General features: G+C 42.3%; 6 protein-coding genes across 9 annotated transcripts in view; 4 read left to right on the top strand and 2 right to left on the bottom strand.

Moving 5' to 3' along the window:
• The window catches only part of LOC130688741 (ras-related protein Rab-30-like), a 93,730-nt gene that overhangs the window by 24,762 nt on the left and 51,135 nt on the right, over positions 1–17,833 (bottom strand). The gene's annotated exons all lie outside the window — the stretch shown is intronic.
• Positions 4–1,809, top strand: LOC130688721 (uncharacterized). Of its 2 annotated transcripts, none has more exons than XM_057511738.2 (7): positions 4–210; positions 274–458; positions 523–600; positions 675–802; positions 879–1,047; positions 1,118–1,280; positions 1,356–1,809. In XM_057511738.2, exons 1-7 carry the CDS (start codon positions 83–85, stop codon positions 1,654–1,656), a joined length of 1,152 nt encoding a protein of 383 aa, XP_057367721.1. In that variant the 5' UTR covers positions 4–82; the 3' UTR covers positions 1,657–1,809. The 2 variants fall into 2 exon arrangements, with proteins under 2 accessions (XP_057367721.1, XP_057367719.1); XM_057511736.2 differs by having other exon boundaries at positions 1,353–1,809.
• On the top strand, positions 2,825–8,563 carry LOC130688692 (hamartin-like). 2 transcript variants are annotated; one of them, XM_059497015.1, is made up of 10 exons: positions 2,825–2,899; positions 3,192–3,941; positions 4,006–4,126; positions 4,198–4,776; positions 4,837–5,004; positions 5,066–5,819; positions 6,091–6,672; positions 7,191–7,360; positions 7,851–8,103; positions 8,257–8,563. In XM_059497015.1, the coding sequence occupies exons 2-10, from the start codon at positions 3,196–3,198 to the stop codon at positions 8,448–8,450; spliced, it is 3,567 nt and encodes a 1,188-aa protein (XP_059352998.1). In that variant the 5' UTR covers positions 2,825–2,899; positions 3,192–3,195; the 3' UTR covers positions 8,451–8,563. The 2 variants fall into 2 exon arrangements, with proteins under 2 accessions (XP_059352998.1, XP_057367678.1); XM_057511695.2 differs by lacking the exon at positions 2,825–2,899 and adding an exon at positions 2,906–3,130.
• On the top strand, positions 11,044–13,717 carry LOC130688728 (heme-binding protein 2-like). The gene is made up of 5 exons (XM_057511745.2): positions 11,044–11,185; positions 12,418–12,645; positions 12,711–12,843; positions 12,910–13,084; positions 13,206–13,717. The coding sequence occupies exons 2-5, from the start codon at positions 12,475–12,477 to the stop codon at positions 13,600–13,602; spliced, it is 876 nt and encodes a 291-aa protein (XP_057367728.1). The 5' UTR covers positions 11,044–11,185; positions 12,418–12,474; the 3' UTR covers positions 13,603–13,717.
• On the bottom strand, positions 14,070–14,873 carry LOC130688748 (actin-related protein 2/3 complex subunit 5-B-like). The gene is made up of 3 exons (XM_057511772.2): positions 14,605–14,873; positions 14,449–14,521; positions 14,070–14,379 (listed from the first exon to the last, which is right to left on the bottom strand). Exons 1-3 carry the CDS (start codon positions 14,748–14,750, stop codon positions 14,146–14,148), a joined length of 453 nt encoding a protein of 150 aa, XP_057367755.1. The 5' UTR covers positions 14,751–14,873; the 3' UTR covers positions 14,070–14,145.
• On the top strand, positions 14,926–17,417 carry LOC130688712 (uncharacterized). 2 transcript variants are annotated; one of them, XM_057511722.2, is made up of 8 exons: positions 14,926–15,145; positions 15,214–15,371; positions 15,448–15,816; positions 15,879–16,084; positions 16,157–16,321; positions 16,449–17,026; positions 17,095–17,134; positions 17,195–17,416. In XM_057511722.2, the coding sequence occupies exons 1-7, from the start codon at positions 15,005–15,007 to the stop codon at positions 17,131–17,133; spliced, it is 1,656 nt and encodes a 551-aa protein (XP_057367705.1). In that variant the 5' UTR covers positions 14,926–15,004; the 3' UTR covers position 17,134; positions 17,195–17,416. The 2 variants fall into 2 exon arrangements, with proteins under 2 accessions (XP_057367705.1, XP_057367704.1); XM_057511721.2 differs by having other exon boundaries at positions 17,095–17,417.

Here is a 17,833-nt window from a genome sequence, read left to right as displayed (position 1 = left end):
GCACCCCTGTTTCTCGGTAATTCCCCCTTTCTGCTACGAGCAGCACATTTGTAAATATTGTGACAAAAAGTTTCTTTAAGTTATGGCAAGTTGTGACAATACAGCTCATCTTGACGGATACTTGTTCTCTCTACGTGCGTCAACATTGGCCACACTTTCCAACATGTTAAATCCCACCAAGGTCCTACTTTCAGACGATGGTCATTTCAGGTAAACAATCATCCCTATGCAATAGCCATCGACAGGTAATGACGGCTGATAACGCTTTCACAGAGATTGGAGAGGAGTAGCAGAACTGATGGGAGTAGACGTATTGATTATACAAAATCTAGAAAGAACTAGCAGTCCATTTGCTAGTTTAATTAGCCAAGCTAAAAATCTTACAGCTAATAAACTTATAGAGTATCTTGAAAAAATGGATCGCTATGATGTAATCGACGATACCATAGCTGTGATGGGTAAAACATAAAATATAATCTGAATTTTGATTAAGGTTGTTAACAGCAAAATTCTTTCCTTTAGAAAATGACCTTTATCTAGCCTCCAGACAAAGCATTTCAAATAGAATTCAATCACAATCCCCACAACTTGTTACTATAGGTACATCTCAAATTTTGACATACTTATTTCGAAAAATGTTGAGAATTTAATTATTTTGATCTATTCTTGTATAGGTGATCAGGAATGTTACAGTGAGCATGGAACTTTGGTACAGTATGATGCCTTTGTTTTGTATGCACGAGAAGACCAAGAGTTTGTTGACAGAGTGGTGGAAAAAATGGAAGGCGAGTATGGAATGAAGGTACAAACATAAATTCTTCCATCAATCAAACAAATTTTAAAGTTGATGTATTGTATTTTCTTATGTATTTTTTTAGTTGTGCCTTAAAGAAAGAGATTTCATAGCAGGATTACCATTTGAACATCAAGCTGTCACGGAGTTAATTTCAAATCGTTGTCGGTTTGTCTTACCTATATTCTCGCCAAATTTTTTAAATTCTGAAGATAACAAATTTGTCGTAAATTTCTCCGAGGCATTGGGAATAGGTAGTTTCTTGTATTTACCAATAATTTTCAATTCCTATTACTTAAATTATTTTTTTTTTTTTGTTAAAAGAAAGAGGATGCAGGAAAATAGTTCCATGTCTTTACCAGCAATGCGATTTGCCGAAATCTGTCCGCTATTACACTCGTCTTGATTTTACACGCCAAAACCCCTATTGGGATTTTTGGGACAAGATGAAAAAATCCCTTGCTGACCCTTCGGCGCTTCCCAACGAGTACGTTATTTTCCTTAAATTCTATTACTATTATCTTCTTTGTTTCCATTCATCCATTTTCCTTTTTTCTAGTAGACGAATGAGTAAACTTGATGGTTTTACAACTGATAGTAACCCTGAAAAGAAAGACTTGGCTCAATCCTCTCCTAACGGAGAAATTTCTGAGAAAAGCAAATACTCATCTGAACCTGTTCCCGCTATTTGCCCAAATCCAAATATCAACGGCGAACTTAAGGAAAACAAAGTGCCTCAGGACGAAACCGTTCCCCAGGAGCTGCAGACCACCAGGCAAACCAAACATTGGTTGAAAAAGATGTTGAAGATATCCAATAAGAAGTCTTCAGCAAAACAAAAGGTGAAAGTCCTAGCGTCTTGATGAAATCAAGATTTTTTTTCCCTCCGTGACAATCGAACGTGTGTAAATAGAATGTCCTTGTAGCTAATTGAACAGCTCGGGTATGTATCAGATGTTTCTAAGAATAACGAGAAAGAGTCCAATTTTTTGAGAATATAAAAAATTTCTTTCACGCCTGCCTACCTACTACCTTGCTAGTACTAGTACGCCCTACTGGTGTTAGACACAGAAAGGAACAGCAAAAACTTACGGGTATCGAATTGGGTCACACAGCCCGATGATTAGCTGCCTGCATCCATGAACCTAGTGGCCATGGGGAGAACTTACGAACAACCTACGAGCGATTACCTCTTCTCTACCTTTCAGTTTGAGGTCCGATCTTCAAGGTACTACAGTACGATTTTGTGCCATTGACATGGCTTTTTTTGTGCCATTTTTAGCCCCTTTATAGTAGGCATGGCTCTTCTTTTTTTCTCTTCTTCTTTCTTTCTTGAAGGCGTAGAATTTTGCGACTTGATCCGTTGTAGAAGCTTGCGTAATCCGATGAGACGAAGAATTTTGAGAATCCGTTGTAATGAAGATGCTGAATGTTGCGTATTGAAGATGAAGAATCTTGCGAATCTTGAATGATGACATAGGGAGGTGGGAGGGAGGAGAGGGTGGTGGGAGTAGAGCGTGGAGGGAAGGGAGGGCTTGGAAATTGGAGTTGGCGGGATTTGAACCCGGGACTACAGAATACAAAGCGTGGGTGATAACCACTGTCAGGACCGCACATTCCAACCAAACTTTGCTTTTCATGTCACCGATTTAAATAGGTAGCTTATAAAGAAATGAATATATGTAGTATGGCTCTATGACTTAATTCGCGCCTGCCATGATGATTTCACGGGTTCAAATCTTAGTCTTATATTGTTTTAATATTTTTTTTACGTTTAGCAACGCACTTATAACTTTGGGCCCGTGCAGGGTCTGGGGATAACGTATTTAAACGCTTTTTTTTTTAATTTTAGTCTGCCAATCGGTCCACGCCATTATTTTGCCCATCTAATTTTAATGCTTTTTTTTCACATCACAACACTCCCTTTTTTTACCCGCAGACCCTCTCACTGTATTTTTTTTTCAATATTTCCATCATATTTTTGACATGTTTCTTTGTGAAAAATGTACTCACCAATTTCGCGGTAAAAATGGTGTTATGCCACAATACCATTAGATGGCGCTGTGATCGTTGCAGACGTACATTTCCTGAGCGCTATAAAACGAGGTAAACATTCGTATTCTTCGGTAATCAAGTCAATTTGCATAAAGCTTTTAATCAGTTAGCACCTCTTAATATCTCGGCAACTCTAATTATAAATTAGAGACCCAATAAAGCGAGCTCTTATTCAACTTTTAAGCAAGGGTTCGCACGTGGATAATGTTCTTTTTCATTACCCGCCATCAATTTCTTCTATCCTCTTGTGAATCTTTATCAGTTTATCTTAATTTATTCAATGTAAAACATATTCATGGTTGATTGACAAGTGCTTTTTGATGAATATTATTTCCTTGTTTAGGGAAATGGAGGATCCATATATGAATTTGGATCCAGCTGAATTCTTCAATCTCTTAGAAAGCAATCAGCTGTCAGTGGTGGAAGATATCAAAAGTCTCATTCATGATCATCTTAACACCACCAAAGAAGCATGGCTTGTACAGGGTCTCTTCGATTACAGCATGTCAAAAGGTTCTCTAAGAGCGATGGAGATCCTCCTTGGCCTCAGAGAAACCCATTCTAAGCATCTGCTTGACAAATTATCAGAATCTCTTCGTTCTAGCAACAGCAGGCTCTCGTCACTCATTTTCATGGGATTTCTGGTCAGAAAGCAACCCCAATGGCTTCACAGAATAAGTTCGCATTACGTAATGAGGGACCTCATCAAAGTCTTGAAGACCGATGGTGGTGTAGTTGTCTTGGTCAATGCGCTGCTCGTCCTGACTGCTCTCATACCCATTATCCCAAACTTGGAAAGCTCCATACTCAATGAGATTTTTGAAAGTTTTACGAGACTAGCCGCTTGGAACTACTCAAACCAACCCAAACAGCCTGAAGTTTACGTCCTACATCTCCAAATTGCGTTATATGCTTTGTTCCACCGTCTGTACGGCATGTATCCGTGCAATTTCCTTTCCTACCTGCGCCAACATTATTCGCTACGCGATAATTTACCGATTTTCAGCCACACTGTCAAGCCCATGGTAGAAACAGTTCGAATGCATCCTCTCTTAGTCACCGCATCCAAAGATATTGAAATCGGGACTGCCAGGTTAGTATATCATATTAGAGTTAGAGTTTGCAGTAGTGTACATACATTAAACTTTTTACTGCAGGTGGAAGCAGATGAGCGTCCACGACATTGTCACCGAATGTGCCAAGTACTCTTTGCTCGAATGCCAAGAGATAGGCAACCGCGAAGACCCGATTTGTTCCAATTTGGTTCATTCTTCTACGGTATTTTGGCATTCAAAACATCATTTCTTTTCGAATTCTTTTTATCTTGACTTTTCAAATATCATCTACAGTGTGCTGTAGAGCCTGCAGTTGCCAGTGCCACACAGCCAGCACCTTGGCTTGATGAAGCCATGAACGTCAATGGAGAATGGTCTTGGCCGGCCCAGTGGGTGCTTCAAGGGCCTTCAACCACGAAAGCTCCTCTTAGCGCCCGGGTGACGCCGAAACCCGATCCTACAGAAAGTTATCTCAAGCAACAACAGGCGTCCATACCACCATCTTCGTCTGTTGCTCGAACGTTAAATCTGACTCCCACAGCGTCACCATTGCCCCTTCCACCGACATCACCCATGAAGAAAGACCTTCATTCTTTCAAATTTCCTGGAGTAGGAACAAGTGGAGGAGCTACCGGTGTAGCTGGCGTTAGCACTGGTGAACATGACCGACGTGGCATGGTCATTGGAGTCAAATTGCAGAAGATTGGCCAAGAGCCGGCCAGCAATTCGTTCGCTCATTTTGGACCCGTTCTTTCCGGTATGCGATCGCGGCATTCGAGTGGAGCGCCAAGTGCCGATGCTCGCAAGAACCTTATGAGCCCTTCTACTTTAGCCGAACAGCTAAGCCCGGCTCCACACAAACCCACAGACAAAGTGATGATCATTTTTGTCATTACGTTATCTCTAACCTATAAGCTTCTTTCATATGAATAGGATCATATCAGTGCCGAAGATCGCGAAGTGTGTCGGCTATTGTCATCCAAACCCCCTTCTAAAGATTATTTTGAAAAGGAAACTCACGCGCTTTCGCAATCGTGGATCCAGTCACGTGAAGGAACGCCATGCGCTCCGCCACCTAGTAGGCCCGACAGCCTTCTCCAGGTAGACTTTGCCGTATTTCGTACTTCAATTCTAATATAAATGACATGAAATGATTGTTCAGGATAAAATCGATGATGGCCGACATGATGACAGTGAGCCAGAAGAGTACAACCGTGCTAGTCACGAAGACTATAATTACGGAGATGACGTCCTCGAATCACGGCCGAATGCAGGAGGTCATGGAACAGGAGGACATTTAGGTGCGGGTGGCGGTGTAGTAAACCATACTTCTTGCCAGTCTGGCGGCCTGCATATGCCGGACCAAACGCGCTTCTCCGACTTTGTTCAGCGTGTTAAGCGGCTGCGCTATTTCAGTCAATGCCTTCCAGTGGCCAGTGCCAATCAAGGGAGCCCAGGAAGTGGGAGCAGTATTGGCACTGTTGTCGAGAGCACTAGCTCCTTCGGCCCCACTGCATCGACATTAACATTGCGTTTACGTAAACGCAGTCATTCGTGTCCTAATTTACTTCAGCTGGACTCCAGTGGCGATCAACGAGTCGCCGTCGTAGCTGAAAGTGATGGTAAAGAGGAACCCACCTCTTCACCCAGTTGCGTGACAGCTCAACAGCAATCGACCGCCTCGCAAACGGATCAGGATCTTTGGCCGCCTACCCCGTACGAGCACCTCTTCTTCAGCGTGTTGCCTCCATCGCTCCTCTTCCCGCCTCCGCCAGCTCCGGCGGAAGCTTCTCCAAGACAATTGGCTCCATCCGAACTGCTCGACCGCTACATCGACGCTGCCTTCCGGAATCACGAGCGTAGCACGGCCTTATTAGGCAAGCCGAACGCGACAGAAGACGTTTCTCTGCTCAAAGGTTAGTCACTTCCGCGATGACCTTATTTTAGCTGATATGGGTGAAGGGGGAAAAAGAACAAAGTTAAAACAAATTCCCTCGCTTTCTCTTTCTCGCCGGAAACAGGTTTTTCGTAACGATTGACACAAACTCGTTCGATAAAACTGGTCTTTTCCGATGAATCAAAAGCTTTCACCTTACCACAAGGTGAAAGGCGGATATGTCTCTTTCTCCAGCGTTTTTTTTTTATGATTCATGACATTTTTTTCATCTCTTTTCTATTTCGTTTCAGGACAAGTTTTGATGTTGCAAAGTCAATTGCAATTTGAGCGCCACCGGCGCGAAGTCCACGCCGAGCGCAACCGTCGTCTGCTGGCCAAAGCCAAACAAGGCCGTTTGGCCGAGGAAGAATTGCACACGATGCGATTGCAATTGGTCCAGGCCCAGAACGAAATGGCCGCCGTGCGGCGAGATGCGGACACGATGCGCCGTCTGCGCAACGCGGCCGAAGCGGAGCGCGCGCAGGCCGTCCTCCAGTTCGAAGAGCGGACCAAGAAGATGCTGCAAGAGCTCCAGGATTTGTCTGCCGATAAAAGCCAGCGAGAGCAGGAATTATTTGCGGCTCGCGAGGAGGCCCGTTCCCTGCGCCGCGAAGCGGATCGCCTTCACGCGCAATCATTTGCCGTCAAAGCCGAAATGAACGATCTGCGGCGGCAGGCCAACGAGTCCCGACGATTCCAACAGGATCTCAAAGATTCTCAGTACCATTTGATAGCTGCCCGCGAAACGGCCAATTTGCTCCAGCAGCAGCTCATGAATCCGTCAGGAGCCGTTTTGAAGTATGAAATGGAGGAGATGACTCGCGCTTATAAAGGTTTCCCAACATTCTTTATTCTTTTATTCGTTCTAGTTTTTTTCTTATTTATTTAAGTGGTCGTTTTAAAAATAGAGGTTGTGCTCGCGTGCTTGTTACCAATACTCTAGAGAGGTCAATGTCTGGAACGAGAAGCTGTTCTCTTTATGCCTTTTTTCTACGAACCAACTAAGAAAACGGAAATGATAATGATAACATTTAAAGAATGATGTGCGGTCAACTCTTAAGAAAAAAAAGAAGGAAATTGGCTTGACCGCAAACTTAACTTTATTTCGTTGGCCATATCTGATACCGGAATGGAGGTCGTTGCGCCCTTTTTTTTGGTTTTAGAAGGATATAGGGAGTGCAGCATGGTCGATCGGGTTCGATTGGCATCGCGTATCGGTATCGCGTGGTTTTGTCCGTCTTGTTTGCCGTTACTTTCATGTTATGTTTAATTTGTTTCATTATTTTCCATCCGGCCCAAACTACCTGTCAGTTCATTCTCATTATTTTCTGTATTTATTTCTTTCTCGCAGAGGAGTTGAAAGCTCATTGGGAGAAACTGGAACGAGAAAGGCGGCAGAACGAGGCGCTGACGTCAAAATTGGCCGACATGGAAGCAACGGCTCTTCGTCGAGAGACGGACATTTCCGAATTGAAACGAACGTTACAGCTGGTGAAGGAGGAACACCAGCAAGTCATGCAGGTACTCAAGTAAAAAAAAACAAAAAAAAAACACGGTAGTAATAACAATGCGGAACGGGCACGGAGAAAGAAAAAAAAGAATTTTTAATCGGGTACACACACACACGAGCAAAAAAAGGCGGACCCGGCCATTCTCTTATTGGATGTGTGTGTGTGTGTTGCATGGCAAGAATCGAGGTCGGACATTCTACCACTTCGACCGATGAACTGATTATTCCTTATATGTGCGGTGTGTGTGTGTGTGTGTGTGTGGCGGAGAAAGAAATGAGAGAAATCGAGGGCGGTAAAAACTAACTAGAGAGTCTGTGGACTATTTGTATGCATCACATTTTTTGAAAAAGAAAGAAAACAGAACAATAATAATATGCAAAACCTGCAGGGGCCGATTTGATTCCCTTGACCGGGCCCTCGCCTTCCGAGTGAAATTATATTTTTTCGCTAGACTCGTGTAATAGGATTATTATAATTCATATTTTGTGCTATTGTTCCAGGTGGCCGAGCACAAATACGATTCGATTAAAAGCATCAACATGGCCTTGGAGAATTCCATCCTGCAGCTGCGCCATCAGGTCGAACTTGGCCGTTCGCGACAGAGTCGCCGCCGGCTCATCACCCAACAGCGGGAAGATGGGTCGGGGGGTGCCGCGACCTCAGCCCTCAACGCTGCATCCTCTATGATGCCAGCCTCTGTTCCAGGATTCAGCACATCGCCCAGCAGTCCGCCATCCTTTTCTTCCATTTCAGGTTGAATTTCGTTCAAGTTTTGTTTTTGTTCTCGAATGGGTGGCCCAGCAAAAAGGGTCCACCGCAATTGCGCGTTCGCAAACATTCCGTTATAACTGGGCCGTTAGTTGATTGACCATTTCTGTCTCTCTCTCTTTCGCGCCTGTCTATTAGGAGCAAGTACGGAACAGCTGTCGGTGTCGTTAGCGGTGGAGGCCAGCGAGGGACTCAACGAGTTGTATTGGCAAGGGATAGAGACATCGGCGCTGGCCGAGGTGGCCGATTTGCCCCACGAGAGCTGCAGTAACGCCGATCGCCGTCACAGCCTCGATATTGACCGCAACGCCAGGAAACCGACGTCCCAATAACAAAATGCGCCAGTCCCCGTATATAAAAAATTATCACTAAGATTACGATTACCTAATTTCTACTATAATCACTATTTGAAACCAAGCAGAAGAAGAAAAAAAAAAAAACAATTCGAAAACATGTTTTTTTTTTTTTGGTCATGTTGTACCAACGTTAACGTGTAACACACAAAATATTATTTAGAGTTTGTCTTCACATCGTAAGTTACTTTATTATTATTATTATTATAACGTATCGGTTTGTAAATGGCCTAAACTCCCCCGCGTTTTTTTAATTTTTTTTTTTTTCTTTTCTTTTTTTTTTAAGAGATGAGGTCGGTCCCGTTTCCGCGTCGACCTGCGGTCATGGCCGGCTATGTAAGTCCCGACACGTTTGGGAAGATAGGAAGAGAGAAAAAAAAAAAGGGCGTGAAAGTAGAAAAAGCCGAAGATTGGGGGAATGACGGAGCCCTCAAAGTAGGGCACGTGAGTTCGACGTCTGTCTTTTTATTTATATATTTTTTTTATTATTTTAACTTCAAAACATTTTTTTTTGTTTAAAAAATGTGGCCGCAAGCGCTAAAAACAACCGAAATGATTTGGTCGGTTGTTATGTTGTTCGCCGCATTTTCGACCAGGTAAGGTAGGGGACATTGGGCGCCTTTGTAAGGATAAGTGGAGAGAAAGAGAGAGAAAGAACGAAGAAAAGCGCAAAAAGGCAGGAGAGAAGGAGGAGTTGAAAGATGGTTAAAGGTTTCTTTCGTTTTACACACAAAAGGCCAACGTATGTTGGAGTCAGAATGTGGAATAACGGTGTGTTGGCTCTCCTTCCACCGGCCAAGGGAGAAAAGGTCACATTGCTGTTTCGAAACGAACCAAAAGACTCGGAAGAAAACAAAAGAAATGTTTAATTTATTTCCGCCATTTCGACATTTTGTGATTGTTGTCTCTATCTGGCATTCGGAAAAAAAAACCCAGATACGTGGCATATTGGCTCGGTACCATCTGTTTTTGGCCGTTCTTTTTAAAAGAAAAAAATGTTATTTCGGTCAGCGAAAATTCTTTTCGCCGTGTGATGGATGTCGACATATGTGCTGGACCTTGAATGGAAAAAAAAAACTGGACTTGTGATGTCAGTAGCCAAATGCAAAAGAAACAAAAAAGCGTGACGAACAATTTCCGATGAAAGTCAAATGATACAAACCGGGTCTTTGAATAATTTCGACGCTTATTCCCATTTTCGTTCTTAAATGTTCCAATTCAATCCACGTAAATGCTGATTTTTTCCGCATCCGTCAGTATGTAGTTGTCGTTCTCCTTGTCCGTTTATTCGGCTCTGAATGGGCCATCTGTCGACGCACGTTCCGTCATTCCATCGGCACTCGCAACATTGACCAACCGCCCTTGAACCAAAAGCCAGAATTCCTAACATTTAGGATGCCCTCGTACAACATGTAGGTTACTATTCTACTCTATTTTTTGTGCTCGTCCTTTATTTATTTCATTTATTTTTTGATTTCTTAGCTATTTTTTAAATTACTAAACGCCTGGAAGAAATGTCGTGGATGGTGAACAGTCTATTTTCGGCCGTGGTGATCATCTGGCTCGTAAAGGTGAAATGTTGTGCAATAACAATTAACCTTAATGAATTCGACCTTTTTTCTATTATAGCGAATTTTCGTTTGGCCATTACCTTTCGAGAAAAAAAACGTATTGCAAATGGCGTCTGAGAAGAGAACAAGAGAAACGATAAATATTATTATGAATATGCTTGTGGAAAACCGGGAAGCATCTACCAAGAAGGGAGGGGGAAACCGAAAGATACCGTTGGTTATCTCCAGACACACACACGAAAAGAAAAAGACCTTTGAAAGAATTTTTTTTTATTATTATTTTTGTAGAGAAAAAGAAGTGGATAGCAGGTCACCAACAAATGCCTCATCTCTCTGGTATACCATCATGCACAGAAAAAGAAATGCCCCTTTGGAAAGAGAATGCGATTCCAGCAGCAGAAGAAGAAAATGAGGCCAGCGAAGAATACAAAATTAAATCAAGAAAGAGTACAGATTTGCTGGTAAACAAACAGACATAGTATATGTATATATATCCAGTTATGTGTTACTATCATCTTTTGTTTTGTTCTTTTTGAAATGGCCTTCAGGAATGACTGAAGAAAATGATGATGACGAAGATGATGATGATGATGAGCAAAGGGCTAAATAGCAACATTTTCTTTGCTGCCGTTTTAGATGTTACGTGTTCTGGAATGTGGAAGTGTGTCTCGGCCACGAACGACGCTATCCAACAGAAAAACCGCGAGCGTTTCGGTTGTTCGGGGCTCCTGGCCCCCTTTGATCCCATATATTCACGAATGACGGGACTGCCATGTGTGTGTGTACATCCTTCTACACACTTAATACTCTCAATGTTTCTTTGTGTGCGCGCACTGCAACGACTCCACCTTCTCCGGCTTATTTCCATCACCCCACCATTTTGCACCGCCCACCGACTCCCGGACGAACCGACGACGACGTCACGACAGATGGGAGCAGCTGCGAGCAGGTAAACCGACGAAGAAGAAGAAAGAAAGAAAAAAAGAAAGAAAGAAAGAAAGAACCCCCCGGCGAATGTTTGCCATGTAGTCAAAGTCCGGGCCTATTTAAGAGCCGGTGCACATTTGGTCGCCGAACATTAGCTCGTGACAATCCGTGCAATCAACTTGCATCAACTCCTCCAGTCCGTCCAGCGTCTCCACTGTGAGTTTTTTGTTATTTTTTTTTTTTATCTCTTCAATTTTAACTTAATTTTATTCGCACGTAGCGTTTCTGGATTTTGGCGAATTTTTCGCGTGTTTTTTGCAGAATTTTTCATTTTTTTTTAAGTTAAATTTCTTTATGGGGCATTTTAAGGAACTAACGGTATTTCTACGTTACTTCTTATGTAACCAATAGCTCTAAAATTTTAAAAGCTTTGAAAGATTTAAACAATTGAATAGGCCTAAAAGGAAACATTTCTTTTTACGATTGCCTTTTAACTGGACATGAAGGGGGGGAGGGGGGATTTAGATGGATGAGGGGGTCATACCTTAAAAACCAGGAAGGTAAAAGAAAAACCCCATCCATGTCTAAAACGGACCTGCAGTTCAACGACCTCTTGTCCATCTTCAAAAATCTTGTAGTCGTAGAGAAATGTAGGATGTTTGTGACCTCTAAAAGAAAACCCATTGAACAGTAGAGTTTTGTTTGAGAACGCGGAAATCTTCCACGTCTAGTGCGTGTGTGTGTGTGTGTCGATAGAAAAACCCGAAACCGTGCCCCCAAAAGCGAGGAGGGTCCATCTGGACCCCCCTCTCTCTATTTAACCTTTTCTTCTTGTCTGGATGATAGTGGAGGGGAAAAACAAAACAAAAAGAACCACTAGACTTGTTGACCTGAATTGCAAATGACTCGATGCTCTTCACAATGGCTTTTTTTCTATATGTGTGTGTAATGAGCGTTCAAAGGGGAGGGAGCCGAATGAGGAGCTGTAAAAGGGCCAGGTGGGTGTAGGCATTTGTGTTGGCTTCGCCCGGTGGGGGCCATCGGGCATATCCGTTTCGGATGGCCCATGTATGGAAAAAAGCCCCGGGTAGGAGGAGGATGATGATGATGAGGAACAAGTAGTAGTTTTACGCATAAGTAGCCAGCAAGAGTTCAAGGTCACGGTCAGGTTTCCACCCAACTAACGGTTCCTCCTCCTCGTTTCATCTTCGAAACTCACCTCCAAACACCCTCCCTCTTTTCTTTCTCTGTTCTTCCTTGACTTTAACCCAACGACCCAGTCACGATCCGGATGGTCAACTCACTCACCATCCGATTCCCAGCCACTACGGACGTGTTTTGATTTGCCTCCCCTTGTTTCTTACGTGCGTGCGTGTTTCATATTTTAAATCATAGGGACCCAAAGACATTGTGAGTTAACGTTTTCTGTTTTTCTTCTCATTTTGCAGGCAGTTTTATTTGCTGATTTTTTGAAAGGCAAAAAAGTCCAAACAACAAAGAACAAGATGTCTCTCCGATTGGGTGCTATCGCCCTCGTCCTGGCGCTCTGCGCCGTCTCCGTCCACTCGCAGGTGTGGGGCTACGTTTCTCAGAGCTTCTCGCTCGTCCGTTCCGACATCCTCGAGGCTGCCCCCTACGAGCTCGTCGCCAACATCTCCAACCGAGATGCCGGAGAGGTATTCATTCATTCCAATTTCATGTGGAATTGATTGATTTCAATTTATCTTTTTTAAATTTGCAGAACTACGAAGAGCGCCTCTACCCCGCCAGCAAATGGGCCTGCACTGCTCGCACCGTCCCCAAGACCGAGAGCTCTCCGACCCGCAGCATGTTCGTCGACCTCTTCCGATACTTTGCCGGAGATAACTCTGCCAGTAAGCTACTTGATTTCCGTCCAATATATATCTTCAAGTATTAAAAAAAAATTGTAATCCTAACAGAGAAGGAAATTGATCTGACCGTGCCCGTCAACACCTTCGTCCAGCAACGCGACAACGATGTCACCTACTACGAGACTTGCTTGGTCTTGCCCGCCAAAATCCAGTCCGATGCCCCCAAGCCCAACAATCCGTCCGTTTTCCTGGACGAGAAACCCGAAATGGTCGTCCTCACCAGGTAAACAACAACAATACCAAAAAAGGCTAGCGGCATTTTATTTAGCGAACCGCATATCTAATCATTTGCCTTTTTTTTTTCTTTTTTTTTTTTCCTCCTTGTGCTCGCTTGTGGACGCCAGACGCGTGAGTGGCTACTTTATCACCGACACTGCCTGGGAGGAGGAGGCCATCAGCCTGAAAAAAGTGCTCAAGGAGAAGGTGCCCGAGGCTGACTACTCCAGCTACTACCGCAACGGATACGACGCCCCCATGAGGATATTCAACCGCCGCAACGAGGTTTGGTTCAGGAAGACCGGCGAGGCCGCCCAGAAGACCATCGATGACTACAAGAAACGCCAAGCCGAGAAAATCGCCGCCGCTCCCGCCGAGGAGGAGAAGAAACCCGTAGCCGATGAGAAGAAACCCGTAGCCGATGAGAAGAAGACCACCGAGAAGAAGACCGAAGAGAAGAAAAAGGTCGAGGAGGTCAAGAAGACCGAAGAGCCCAAGAAGGACGCCGCTCAAAATAGAGAATAAAGTTGGACGTTTTTGATTTTTTTTTTTTGTTTTGTTTTTTTCCGAAATCCTCCTGCCCCCATCCCCATATTAGTGCGGAAGAGAGTGCTCCTTTTTCTCTGAAGGACGCTGCTGCAAGAAGAATCACTCTTTTGGCCATTAATTTATTCCAGATATTCTATCAATGTACAATTTCTATTTACCCAGTTGAATTCTGCGCTGTCAAGAGTGTCTGTTGCCAAGTGGGTCTCTCTTTTTTAACTTTTTGTTTCATCCCTACCCTTTTTCCTACCAAACCCAAACAGGGTCGAGTGGTCGTTTCTTTCCTCCTTTCCCCTCCTTTTGGCCAACCAAATGCCAATATATTTATTCATCGATTCATTTTGTATGTGTTGCATACTCTGGCTTCTCTAGTGAGGGCTCTTCAAATACACCCTTTTTCGATTACAAACACCAATGGCTGTATTTTCTTTAAAGATGTTGAAAGATTTTGAGTTAAGGAAGATGGACATGTATTAAAATGTTCTATATATAAAGACAGCAGAAAGGATAGGTTGTTCACACTCATTTCTTGTCGGTTAGAACTCTAACAATGCAACCGACTCCAGCAACAGCGTGGACTTTTTCGTGCCATGCCAGCAACTGGCCGCTAGAACCTTCTGATGGTGTTTCAAAGCCTCTGTAAATATACTTCATCAGGATATCAAGTTGATCACGATCAAGGGCATTAACTGCCTCCTCTATCTGGGAAGATTTCATGGAGAGCAGTACTTGCATTACTACATTCAGGGCTGCATCCTATATGAATATTGTTGCAAGTGAACTGAGTTAGAAAATGATGTGAGTTTTCAATGATGTTGCACTGACCTTGACCATCTGATTCCGTGATGAGATGGGTGCGTTCCTCAAGACTGTCTTCAGGGCTTCAATGTTCTTCCCCGTGAACAAAAATTAGGTTAAGGAATACACAAATTTTAAATCTTAATTCTAAAAATTTTAAAAGTATTTTTGTTAAAAGGATATTGATTGATAAAGTTGGTAATTTCTTTCTCATCTGGTCCGACCGGAGGCGACTGTGATTCACCACAATCATCCTCTTTGTAGTTGTCTTCATTATATTGGTCAACATCAATCTTGCGAAAGGCAGAACTTGAAGTGTTTTTAGCCATTTGTAATGATGTAAACTTAAAGTGGAAAAATATTGGAAAGAAAATATTTTGTTTGTAACCTAGCTGTCACTCCCTTTTTTGCGGCTTTTAATCTCTTGTCAACAATTTCGTCAGCTAGCAGCGTTGCCACTTGCCTGATATCATGGTTCTTTATCTATTTGACCGGGATCGTGAATTCATGTTTCATGAAGTAGGAAAGGATCAAGATAGTACCTGATGTGTAAAAAATCAAGGTAATAATATCTTTGAAAGAAATGGAAAAATTTAATGATAAATTGTCAGAAGAAGACGAAGAGTTTGTTTTGTGTCAAATTTGCTGCCTTAACTTTGATGAGGAAGAACATGTGCCAAAGTATTTGAAGTGTCACCACTTTTTTTGCCTGTCATGCATCAAGGTAGGATTTCGCAATAACAGACCTAGTAATTACTATTGTGGTAATTATTTTTATATTTTATTTTGTAGCGTCTGACAGGTCCCAATGAGAGTATGATTTCTTGCCCAACATGTAGAACACAGTCAATTTTATCTCCCAAAAAATGTGAAGAATTATTTACCAATCGCATTGCCTTACGTCTTTCAAAAGTGGTGGAAGGAGTTCAAGAGAAGGCAGAGAAAGAAGCGTAACTATATCTTAGATAGATTACAGAAAATATTTGCATGTGAATTCAGTAAAGGTTTTGTACTATTTGTATTTAGGAAACAACAGCAGCAGTGGTGTTCAGTATGTGCCTTTCCTGCATGTGATGGTTGCCGTGAATCCCAACATCCAATCCAAGATTCCACCCAATTCTGTAACACAAGAATGTTGCTGCTAAAATCTATTATCGACAAGACAAACTATCTGTGCAATGAAGCATTAGTAGATTGCCACAAGATTATGTCAGCGCACCAAGTCATTCTTCAGTGGATCAAATGGCTCCAGCTGGAAATTGTTCAAAGCGCTGCAAAAAACACTGCCACTATTGCTCAGCTCGAATCTCTTATAACAGATGAAACCTGGACCCATATTCCTCAAGAAGCCAATATGAATGCCACCATTAACAACATCAATCAACTTATAGCCAAGTAAAAAAAAATGATGATAAATTTTGTCACATCGATATTGAGTTAAGCATGCCTGTTCTCAGATGCGCTGATCGATGCCAAATGGCCGAAAAAGCCGAAGCAGAATCCCACAACTTTCTTCGTGCTTACTGCAGCGCCCATCAGGAATCCGCAAAATTTTTCGAACCTGAGCTGTTCTCAAGCGATGGTTCACCTCCAGATTTGGTCAGTTGGTTAAAAAGGCTGAATACTTTTGAGGAAGGAATCACTTTAAACCAAGCTAATAAGCGTAAGAAATTTGAAAAGTTTTTTATAGAGGCAAATAACCAGAATATTATCGTGTGAATCAAAACATTTGTAGGCTGTGTTAACGTCCTTGCGTTCCTTATTTCGCTGTTGAGCGGAGAACAGCTTCCCACAGACGCATCTTCCTTGAACTGTGTCTTTACTAGTAATGATGTCGATACAAATGCGAAAAACATCGCCACAGAAAATTACTATGCAGATATTACCAATGAACCACGCCGTTCGTACTCACTGTTTTATATTTTTTATTTTATAATTATAATTTTTGAATTTTTTTATATACTTATATTGTTATTTACAGCATTTTTAAATGCAGTTATTTTTTTTTTATTCTTTTATCCTTCTAGCTTCTTGTTCTGGCACTCACCGGCTTGCAAAACGATTTGATGAAGACGATTCAGAATCCATCGCCCACGGATGTAAAAGAGAATGGGGTTCAGTTTTACAAAAAACTGAAAATGTTTGGAGCATGAATAATTCAACCAAACAGGATGATAATGCGTATCGTTCCCTCGGTGGAATGGACGCGCAGCAAGAGCCCGGAGGAGCGCAACTAATTATGAGCACGTACAATAATTTAGTCCATGAGAGCGTGGCTCTTCCATATGGAACTGCAGGAGCTGGAGCAGCCGTAATGCACGATATTCAGCACGAAGAAGGCATGGAGATACAAGAGGTATTCCATAGCCGGACGCCAAGAAGGAGTCAAATTTATGGATCAAATAAAGCCGAAAACCCTTTGCAACAAGGATATCGCACCGGCATGCAAATACGCAAAGCACCTGAAGCACGTTTAGCGCGTCGCCCATCTCCTACGTTACCGCTTAGTCTTGCTCGTAATAGTGTCGCTCCTGCTGCTGCCATAACCAATAATGGCACGTGGACTGGAGGAGATAATCCAGAAATTATCGAAATACGAACTGTGGTAATTTATTCAAGGATATTGCGCTTGCCATGTCTAAAAATAACCACGTTTTAACATTTGCTCTACAGAATCCATCAAACTGGCCTTTGAATAATCCTCCCAGATAAGGTACCTTGAATTCAGACACAATATGTGTTACAGTATAAATTACGATGTACACATAAATAGCTAGTCGCTGTGATGCAAAACAACCAAATCGGATGTACAGCACGGACAGAATAGGAGTCAGTGGCTATCATCTGTCATATTCATAATTTCTTTTTAAAATTTGGTATTTTTATGTACGCACCAACTCAAAAGACTCGTTTGTACTGTTTAATTTTAATCACAAATAACCTCATTATTGACGTTTAACATTTGAGGGAATCCTCATCAGCCGTCGACATCAATTTTTTTTTTTTAATTTTTGTAGAAACAATAGTATTCTTTGCAATACACATTCAATGATTTTAAAACCAAGATTTGCCGAAAAATTGTCATGAAGCTTTACTGCTAGGATTTGACCTTTGTCAAATCGAGACCGAAATTTTTGTCTGCTTCTATGCAAAGTAAGCAAAAGTTCTCTTGTATTCCTTAGTTGTTAATTTCGTCGTTTTCGAACGACGCAGTGCAAGAAAAAAGAAGAGAGTTATAGTGACCAATACCTAATATTGCTACACATCTAAAATATGTAGAAGTCTGACTAGTTTCCGGTTTTCTCAGCCGATTGAAATTGCAGAAGGATAAGGAAGTAAGTCAATGTTGTTCCTATTAGCTGTAGTAAAAAAATCTAAATTTTGTTGAATCTTATGCTAAAGAAAATGTAAA

This window comes from Daphnia carinata, chromosome 9 (assembly GCF_022539665.2).
Source record: "Daphnia carinata strain CSIRO-1 chromosome 9, CSIRO_AGI_Dcar_HiC_V3, whole genome shotgun sequence".
In the NCBI taxonomy this organism is placed as follows: Eukaryota; Metazoa; Arthropoda; class Branchiopoda; order Diplostraca; family Daphniidae; genus Daphnia; species Daphnia carinata.
The sequence above is the reverse complement of the archived record's forward strand: the minus strand, read 5'-3'. Positions and strand labels throughout refer to the sequence as shown.

Coding starts and splice junctions, on each gene's coding strand:
- LOC130688721 (XM_057511736.2), top strand. CDS start 83: ATGGCAAGTTGTGACAATACAGCTCATCTTGACGGATACTTGTTCTCT. Junction 211..273: donor TCAGACGATGGTCATTTCAG/GTAAACAATCAT, acceptor ACGCTTTCACAG/AGATTGGAGAGGAGTAGCAG. Junction 1,281..1,352: donor CCTTCGGCGCTTCCCAACGA/GTACGTTATTTT, acceptor CCTTTTTTCTAG/TAGACGAATGAGTAAACTTG.
- LOC130688692 (XM_057511695.2), top strand. Junction 4,777..4,836: donor CACACAAACCCACAGACAAA/GTGATGATCATT, acceptor TCATATGAATAG/GATCATATCAGTGCCGAAGA. Junction 7,361..7,850: donor AACACCAGCAAGTCATGCAG/GTACTCAAGTAA, acceptor CTATTGTTCCAG/GTGGCCGAGCACAAATACGA.
- LOC130688728 (XM_057511745.2), top strand. CDS start 12,475: ATGTCTCTCCGATTGGGTGCTATCGCCCTCGTCCTGGCGCTCTGCGCC. Junction 12,646..12,710: donor CCAACCGAGATGCCGGAGAG/GTATTCATTCAT, acceptor TTAAATTTGCAG/AACTACGAAGAGCGCCTCTA. Junction 13,085..13,205: donor GAAATGGTCGTCCTCACCAG/GTAAACAACAAC, acceptor TGTGGACGCCAG/ACGCGTGAGTGGCTACTTTA.
- LOC130688748 (XM_057511772.2), bottom strand. CDS start 14,750: ATGGCTAAAAACACTTCAAGTTCTGCCTTTCGCAAGATTGATGTTGAC. Junction 14,522..14,604: donor ATTACCAACTTTATCAATCA/ATATCCTTTTAA, acceptor ATTTTTGTTCAC/GGGGAAGAACATTGAAGCCC. Junction 14,380..14,448: donor CACGGAATCAGATGGTCAAG/GTCAGTGCAACA, acceptor ATATTCATATAG/GATGCAGCCCTGAATGTAGT.
- LOC130688712 (XM_057511721.2), top strand. CDS start 15,005: ATGGAAAAATTTAATGATAAATTGTCAGAAGAAGACGAAGAGTTTGTT. Junction 15,372..15,447: donor GAGAAGGCAGAGAAAGAAGC/GTAACTATATCT, acceptor ATTTGTATTTAG/GAAACAACAGCAGCAGTGGT. Junction 16,322..16,448: donor TATTACCAATGAACCACGCC/GTTCGTACTCAC, acceptor TTATCCTTCTAG/CTTCTTGTTCTGGCACTCAC.